Source organism: Triticum aestivum, chromosome 4B (genome assembly GCF_018294505.1).
Source record: "Triticum aestivum cultivar Chinese Spring chromosome 4B, IWGSC CS RefSeq v2.1, whole genome shotgun sequence".
Lineage (NCBI taxonomy): Eukaryota > Viridiplantae > Streptophyta > Magnoliopsida > Poales > Poaceae > Triticum > Triticum aestivum.
The window spans coordinates 64,581,263-64,590,705 of NC_057804.1; the positions used below are offsets into that span (position 1 = coordinate 64,581,263).

General features: G+C 42.3%; 1 protein-coding gene across 1 annotated transcript; it reads left to right on the top strand.

Moving 5' to 3' along the window:
- The first annotated feature begins 7,360 nt into the window (after positions 1–7,360).
- LOC123089964 (uncharacterized) lies at positions 7,361–7,925 on the top strand. The gene is made up of 3 exons (XM_044511483.1): positions 7,361–7,448; positions 7,548–7,658; positions 7,787–7,925. The coding sequence occupies exons 1-3, from the start codon at positions 7,361–7,363 to the stop codon at positions 7,837–7,839; spliced, it is 252 nt and encodes an 83-aa protein (XP_044367418.1). The 3' UTR covers positions 7,840–7,925.
- The last annotated feature ends 1,518 nt before the right edge of the window (positions 7,926–9,443 follow it).

The window sequence follows — 9,443 nt, forward strand, 5'->3', positions numbered from 1 at the left end:
ATAATCTAGTTCACATCACCATGTGATTTCACACCAATATTCACATCTGTATGTGATTAATACTCAGAGTTCACGTCGTCATGTGATCAACACCCAAAGGGTTTACTAGAGTCAATAATCTAGTTCACATCTCTATGTGATTAACACCCAAAGAGTACTAAGGTATAATCATGTTTTGCTCGTGAGAGAAGTTTAGTCAACGGGTCTGTCACATTCAGAGCCGTATGTATTTTGCAAATATTCTATGTCTACAATGCTCTGCACGGAGCTACTCTAGCTAATTGCTCCCACTTTTAATATGTATCCAGATTGAGACTTAGAGTCATCTGGATTGGTGAAAAAGCTTGCATTGATGTAACTCTTTACAACGGGCTCTTTTATCACCTCCGTAATCGAGAAATATTTCCTTAGTCCTCACTAAGGATATTCTTGACTGCTGTCCAGTGATCTCCTCTTAGATCAAAATTGTACTCCCTTGCCAAACTCAGAGCAAGGTATACAATAGGTCTGGTACACAGCATAGCATGCTTTATAGAACCTATGACTGAGTCATAGGGAATGACTTTTCATTCTCTTTCTATTTTCTGCCATGGTCGGGTTTTGAGTCTTACTCAACTTCACACCTTGCAATACAGGCAAGAACTCCTTCTTTGACTGTTCCATGTTGAACCACTTCAAAATCTTATCAAGGTATGTACTCATGGAAAAAATATATCTTATCAAGCATCTTGATCTATCTCTATAGATCTTGATGCTCAATGTGTAAGCAGCTTCACTGAGATCTTTCTTTGAAAAACTCTTATTAAAGTATCCTTTTATGCTATCCAAAAATTCTATATCATTTCCAATCAACAATATGTCATCTACATATAGTTTTTAGAAATGCTACAGAGCTCCCACTCACTTTCTTGTAAATACAGGCTTCTCCAAAAGTCTGTATAAAACTATATGCTTTGATCAACTCATCAAAGCGTATATTCCAACTCCGAGATGCTTGCACCAGTCCATAGATGGATTGCTGGAGCTTGCACATTTTGTTAGCACCTTTAGGATCGACAAAATCTTTTGGTTGTATCATATACAACTCTTCTTTAAGAAATCCATTAAGGAATGTAGTTTTGACATCCATTTGCCAGATTTCATAAAATGTGGCAATTTGCTAACATGATTCGGACAGACTTTAAGCATCGCTGCGAGTGAGAAAATCTCATCGTAGTCAACACCTTGAACTTTGTCAAAAACCTTTTTCGACAAGTCGAGCTTTGTAGATAGTAACACTACTATCAGCGTCTCTCTTCCTATTGAAGATCCATTTATTTTCTATGGCTTGCCGATCATCGGGCAAGTCAACCAAAGTCCACACTTTGTTCTCATACATGGATCCAATCTCAGATTTCATGGCCTCAAGCCATTTCACGGAATCTGGGCTCATCATCGCTTCCTCATAGTTCATAGGTTCATCATGGTCTAGTAACACGACTTCCAGAATAGGATTACTGTACCACTCTGGTGCGGACCGTACTTTGGAAGACCTATGAGGTTCTGTAGTAACTTAATCTGAAGTTTCATGATCATCATCATTAGCTTCTGCACTAATTGGTGTAGGAATCACAGGAACTGATTTCTGTGATGAACTACTTTCCAATAAGGGAGCAGGTACAGTTACCTCATCAAGTTCTACTTTCCTCCCACTCACTTCTTTCGAGAGAAACTCCTTCTCTAGAAAGGATCCATTCTTAGCAACGAATATCTTGCCTTTGGATCTGTGATAGAAGGTGTACCCAACAGTTTCCTTCGGGTATTCTATGAATACGCACTTCTCCGATTTGGGTTCGAGCTTATCAGGTTGATACTTTTTCACATAAGCATCGCAACCCCAAACTTTAAGAAACGACAACTTTGGTTTCTTGCCAAACCACAATTCATAAGGCGTCGTCTCAACGGATTTTGATGGTGCCCTATTTAAAGTGAATGCAGCTGTCTCTAATGCATAACCCCAAAACAATGGTGGTACACCGATAAGAGACATCATAGATCACACCATATCCAATAAAGTGCGGTTACGACATTCGGACACACCATAACGTTGTGGTGTTCCAGGTGGCATGAGCTGTGAAACTATTCCATATTGTTTTATATGAAGGCCAAACTCGTAACTCAAATATTCTCCTCCACGATCAGATCATAGAAATTTTATTTTCTTGTTACGATGATTCTCCACTTCACTCTAAAATTCTTTGAACTTTTCAAATGTTTCAGACTTGTGTTTCATTAAGTAGATATACCTATATCTGCTCAAATCATGTGTGAAGGTCAGAAAATAACGATACTTTCCACGAGCATCAACACTCATTGGAGCATACATCAGTATGTATTATTTCCAACAAGTCAGTAGCTCGTTCCATTGTTCTGGAGAACGGAGTTTTAGTCATCTTGTCCATAAGGCATAGTTCGCAAGCATCAAATGATTCCTAATCAAGTGATTCCAAAAGTCCATCTTTATGGAGTTTCTTCATGCTCTTTACACCGATATGACCCAAACGGCAGTGCCACAAATATGTTACACTATCATTATCAACTTTGCATCTTTTGGCATCAATATTATGAATATATGTATCATTATGATCAAGATTCAATAAACCATTAACATTGTGTGTATGACCATAGAAGGTTTTATTCATGTAAGCGGAATAACAATTTATTCTCTGTCTTAGATGAATAATCGTATTGCAGTAAACATAATCTAATCATATTTATGCTCAATGCAAACACCAAATAACATTTATTTAGGTTCAACACTAATCTCGAAAATATAGGGAGTGTGCGATGATGATCATATCAATCTTGGAACCACTTCCAACACACATCGTCACTTTACTCTCAACTAGTCTCTGTTTATTCGGTAACTCCTGTTTCGAGTTACTAATCTTAGCAAATGAACGAATATCAAATACTCATGGGTTACTATAAACACTAGTAAGGCACACATCAATAACCTGTATATCAAATATACCCTTGTTCACTTTGCCATCCTTCTTATCCACCAAATATTTGGAGTAGTTCCACTTCCAGTGACCATTTCCTTTGCAGTAGAAGCACTCAGTTTCAGGCTTTGGTCCAACTTTGGGCTTCTTCACGGGAGTGACAACTTGCTTGCCATTCTACTTGAAGTTTCCCTTTCTTTCCCTTTGCCCTTTTCTTGAAACTAGTGATCTTGTCAATCATCAACACTTGATGTTCTTTCTTGATTTCTACCTTCGTCTATTTCAACAGCACGAAGAGATCGAGAATCATTTTCTTCATCCCTTGCATACTATAGTTCATCACGAAGTTCTAGTAACTTGGTGATGGTGACTAGAGAACTCTGCCAATCACTGTCTTATCTGGAAGATTAACTCCCACTTGATTCAAGCGATTGTAGTACCCAGACAATCTGAGCACATGCTCACTAATTTGAGAAATTCTCCTCCATCTTTTAGCTATAGAACTTGTTGGAGACTTTATATCTCTCAACTCGGGTATTTTCTTGAAATATTAACTTCAACTCCTGGAACATCTCATATGGTCCATGACGTTCAAAACGTCTTTGAAGTCTCGATTCTAAGTCGTTAAGCATGGTGCACTAAACTATCAAGTAGTCATCATATTGAGCTAGCCGGACGTTGATAACGTCCGCATCTGCTCCTGCAATAGGTCTTTCACCTATTGGTGCATTAAGGACATAATTCTTTTGTGCAGCAATGAGGATAAACCTTAGATCATGGACGCTACTATCATCTTTCAACTTAGTTTTCTCTAGGAACACATATAAAACATAGGGAAGCTATAACACGAGCTATTAATCTACAACATAATTTGCAAAATACTATCAGGACTAAGTTCATGATAAATTAAAGTTCAATTAATCATATTACTTAAGAACTCCCACTTAGAGACATCCCTCTAATCATCTAAGTGATCACGTGATCCAAATCAACTAAACCATAACCGATCATCACGTGAAATGGAGTAGTTTTCAATGGTGAACATCACTATGTTGATCATATCTACTATATGATTCACGCCCGACCTTTCGGTCTCAGTGTTCCGAGGTCATATCTGCATATGCTAGGCTCGTCAAGTTTAAACTGAGTATTCTGTGTGTGCAAAACTGGCTTGCACCCATTGTAGATGGACGTAGAGCTTATCACACCCGATCATCATGTGGTGTCTGGGCACGACGAACTTTGGCAACGGTGCATATTCAGGGAGAACACTTTTATCTTGAAATTTAGTAAGAGATCATCCTATAATGCTACCGTCAACCAAAGCAAGATAAGATGCAGAAAAGATAAACATCACATGCAATCAATATAAGTGATATGATATGGCCATCATCATCTTGTGCTTGTGATCTCCATCTCTGAAGCACCGTCATGATTATCATCGTCACCGGCGCGACACCTTGATCTCCATTGTTGCATTGTTGTCGTCTTGCCAACTATTGCTTCTACGACTATCGCTACCGCTTAGTGATAAAGTAAAGCAATTACAGGGCGATTGCATTGCATACAATAAAGCGACAACCATATGGCTCCTGCCAGTTGCCGATAACTCGGTTACAAAACATGATCATCTCATACAATAAAATATAGCATCATGTCTTGACCATATCACATCACAACATGCCCTGCAAAAACAAGTTAGACGTCCTCTACTTTGTTGTTGCAATTTTTACGTGGCTGCTACGGGCTGAGCAAGAACCGTTATTACCTACGCATCAAAACCACAACGATAGTTCGTCAAGTTAGTGTTGTTTTAACCTTCTCAAGGACCGGGCGTAGCCATACTCGGTTCAACTAAAGTTGGAGAAATTGACACCCGCTAGTTACCTGTGTGCAAAGCACGGCGGTAAAACCAGTCTCGCGTAAGCGTACGCGTAATGTCGGTCTGGGCCGCTTCATCCAACAATACCGCCGAACCAAAGTGTGACATGCTGGTAAGCAATATTACTTGTATCGCCCACAACTCACTTGTGTTCTACTCGTGCATATAACATCAACGCATAAAACCAGGCTCGGATGCCACTGTTGGGGAACATGGTAATTTCAAAAAAATTCCTACACACACGCAAGATCATGGTGATGCATAGCAACGAGAGGGGAGAGTGTTGTCCACGTACCCTCGTAGACCGAAAGCGGAAGCGTTAGCACAACGCGGTTGATGTAGTCGTACGTCTTCACGATCCGACCGATCAAGTACCGAAAGCACGGCACCTCCGAGTTCAGCACACGTTCAACTCGATGACGTCCCTCGAACTCCGATCCAGTCGATCTTTGAGGGAGAGTTCCGTCAGCACGACGGCGTGGTGACGATGATGATGTTCTACCGATGCAGGACTTCGCCTAAGCACCGCTACGATATTATCGAGGTGGATTATGGTGGAGGGGGGCACCGCACATGGCTAAGAGATCCAAGAGATCAATTGTTGTGTCTAGAGGTGCCCCGCTGCCCCCGTATATAAAGGAGCAAGGGGGAGGCGGCCGGCCTAGGAGGAGGGCGCGCAAGGGTGGGTAGTCCTACTAGGACTCCCAAGTCCTAGTAGGATTCCCCTTTCCTTTCCGGAGTAGGAGAGAAGGAAAGAGGGGAAGAGGGAGAAGGAAAAGGGGGCTGCACCCCTTGTCCAATTTGAACCAGAGGGGGGGGGCGCACGCCTGCTTCCTTTTGGCCTCTCTCCTCTATTCCAGTATGGCCCAATAAGGCCCATATACTCCCTGACGAATTCCCGTAACTCTCCAGTACTCCGAAAAATACCCGAATCACTCAGAACCTTTCCGAAGTCCGAATATAGTAGTCCAATATATCGATCTTTACATCTCGACCATTTTGAGACTCCTCGTCATGTCCCCGATCTCATCCGGGACTCCGAACTGCCTCCGGTACATCAAAACACATAAACTCATAATATAACTGTCATCGAGCTTTAAGCGTGCGGACCCTACGGGTTCGAGAACTATGTAGACATGACCGAGACACGTCTCCGGTTAATAACCAATAGCAGAACCTGGATGCTCATATTGGCTCTCACATATTCTACGAAGATCTTTATCGGTCAAACCGCATAACAACATATGTTGTTCCCTTTGTCATCGGTATGTTACTTGCCCGAGATTCGATCGTCGGTATCTCAATACCTAGTTCAATCTCGTTACCGGCAAGTCTCTTTACTCGTTCCGTAATACATCATCCTGCAACTAACTAATTAGTTACAATGCTTGCAAGGCTTATAGTGATGTGCATTACCGAGTGGGCCCAGAGATACCTCTCCGACAATCGGAGTGACAAATCCTAATCTCGAAATACGCCAACCCAACAAGTACCTTCGGAGACACCTGTAGAGCACCTTTATAATCACCTAGTTACGTTGTGATGTTTGGTAGCACACAAAGTGTTCCTCCGGTAAACGGGAGTTGCATAATCTCATAGTTATAACATGTATAAGTCATGAAGAAAGCAATAGCAACATACTAAACGATCAAGTGCTAAGCTAACGGAATGGGTCAAGCCAATCACATCATTCTCTAATGATGTGATCCCGTTAATCAAATGACAACTCATGTCTATGGTTAGGAAATTTAACCATCTTTGATTAACGAGCTAGTGAAGTAGAGGCATACTAGTGACACTATGTTTGTCTATGTATTCACACATGTACTAAGTTTCCGGTTAATACAATTGTAGCATGAATAATAAACATTTATCATGAAATAAGGAAATAAATAATAACTTTATTATTGCCTCTAGGGCATATTTCCTTCAGTTGGCGTCGGCGCCACCAGCACCCCGCCGTTCATCGCCGCTCCCTCGCCTCCCGGGAGTCACGCTACAGACTCGTCCCGCCGCCAGCCCGCCCAGACCCAGATGGGGCCCGAAGGGCCCAGATATGGGCCGAGCGCCGCCGCCAGGCCGCGCTGCTGCGCCACCCCGCCGCCAACGACGGCGCCGCCACCCAGCCGCCCGCCCACGCCGCGACGAGGAGCCCCCCGCCAGCCAGATCGCCGCCGCCTAGGAGCACCCCCCCCCCCCCGGTGCAGCTCCGCCCCGCGCCGGAGAGCCACCGGGAGGGGAAAGACAGGGGGCGCCGCCACCAGCGTCCCCGGGGCCAGGCCGGCCGCGGGCGCTAGCGACGGCGGCGGGGAGGAGGGGGAGAGGGGGGGCTGGAGGAAGAGGAGGGCATCGCGCGGCCGGTCGCCCACGGGGGTAACGCGGTCGCGAGAGGGTGGGGGGGGGGAGGGGGCAGGCTTAGACGAGTGTGGAATTTTTTGTTCGCAATCTTCCCTGTTATACCTTGTTCTTATTCCAAACCTTGAACCTTTGAAACATGATTTTTGTGTTTCGACGGGACGGCATGGTCCATATTTATGACCTTCAAGGTGGCCAATGGGTGACAGGCTTCCAAGCAGCTGCTGGTATGTGTTTCTAAATTTCTGTCTATAAAGAAGTTTACATAACATATAAGCAATTCTTTTATGGTACATCTCATGTGATCTTTATCTCCTTGATGTTAGATACTGTCAACGGCTTCTCCTTCCATCCATACCTTCCTCTTGCTACAACATCGGCTAGGCACAGAAGATTTGGTATGCAAGATGAATTTGAAGAGGAATCGAGTTTGGCAGGTGTGTGTCAATGTTCATGTTGCTTGAATGGGACAGGTGAACTGCTGCTCTTCAAGCATTTGTAACGTGTTTATGTTGCTTGAATGGCAGGTGCTCACACTTCTTTATTATTTATTTTGCACATTTAGGTGATGAGAACTGCTGCTCTGTCTGGAAGTTTTCTTGCTCACAAGAATCTTGAGACAACATCAAACCCTGAGCTGTGGTGGGACAGGTGAACATTTTGGACAGCAGATGCTGGAAGTGCATGGTGTAATGAGATCGGGCTATAGCTGTGGGTGAGCAAGAACTGGATGCAGACCGCTAAAATGCACACTGTACCGATGAGTTATTAGAGAATTTGCTAGCTTATCCTGTTCCAGGCAAACAAGCTGATTTTGTATCATTGCATGTACCGATGGGATTTGCATGTATAAACACCTTGTATGTTGGTCGATTAGGCCCCCATTCAATTCAAGAGTCTTATTTACTGATGTTTCGTCATTTGCAAGTTTTCACTAGGGGCTTTGTTCGCTCTAACTTTCCATATGCCCATGGCCACCTATGATCTTGTGTACATTTTGAATTTTCTTTTTAATTCAAGTTCCATTGTTGCAATACTTGTACCTTGTGTTTACTAGAACACCCACGACTCGAGCATAATTGCAAACATTTGCTTGTATTTTTTAAAGGTCACTTCTGGAAGTTTTTGATCAACACCCCAACCTTCATGTTCTCAGCCCCAACTCTCTGCATAATATGTAGAACAAAAATAACATTAACATTTTGCTAAAATGGCACACCTTCAAACATCACATTTCAGGCTTAGTCGAGTGCAATACTAGGAATAAATATTTCAAAATTATCAGGCAACTAAAAATTAGCAAAACCGTATTGCTGGACAGTAGAAAGCTTCCTAAAGGTAGAGTCAATCGTTGAATCGTGGACATCTTGATGCCAATCCATAGTCAATAAAACAATGCAGAAAATCAAATAGTAGTATTTTATAAGCTAACTCCATATAGAAGTTATCTGCAAAAGGTAACCTTCATGTAAAATATATCATTCAACGCGGTGGCGTGCAACAACGATTTTTGACCTTTGACATTTCAGTTTTCTTTGTTCTTGTTTAGCAGTTCTACTCTTCTTTTCCGAAAAAATGACTAGCCTCCTAGCATCCCCATCTTCGGATGCACACATCCATGCCTTAATTGATGCGAAACATCAAGGCATAATTAATAGGTTAAAAAAACACGAGACCAACATATGATCTCATGACAACCGACATCTCGAAATGCTACCACAAACCTGTTAGTGGAAAAAAACCACCGACAGAACTCCGAAGCCTAACAAAGGCACCAAAGGACATTTCACCTAGCCTTCACTATCTTGCTTAAATCACAACAAATATGATCATCAATAGAGATTTGACATGAATATCAATAGAAACCAATAGCTAGACAGTAAACAATTTGACATATATCTTTGCTGGATCTCTCAATTCTCATAGCAATTAAAAAAGAATGTTCATGTAGTTGGTCAGATTAAGCCAAATCTTAGACTTGAAGGGAATCAATATAATTTCTGAAATGTAGTGCAGTATTGGTGATAGTGCAAAATCTTCTTCAGACCAAACATAACCGATGCATGTAACGCTCCATAAAAGAAAGGTAAAACCTTATAATCAATGTATGATGTGATTTGTTTTCCTTGAGAAAGCATGTACTGGCCTGTTGCAAAAAGTACTCCAACATGTGAGTAGCAAATATTTCCTCCTACGCAGTTCACTAATTGACATCAGAATTT

Coding starts and splice junctions, on each gene's coding strand:
- LOC123089964 (XM_044511483.1), top strand. CDS start 7,361: ATGATTTTTGTGTTTCGACGGGACGGCATGGTCCATATTTATGACCTT. Junction 7,449..7,547: donor AGGCTTCCAAGCAGCTGCTG/GTATGTGTTTCT, acceptor CCTTGATGTTAG/ATACTGTCAACGGCTTCTCC. Junction 7,659..7,786: donor AGAGGAATCGAGTTTGGCAG/GTGTGTGTCAAT, acceptor TTGCACATTTAG/GTGATGAGAACTGCTGCTCT.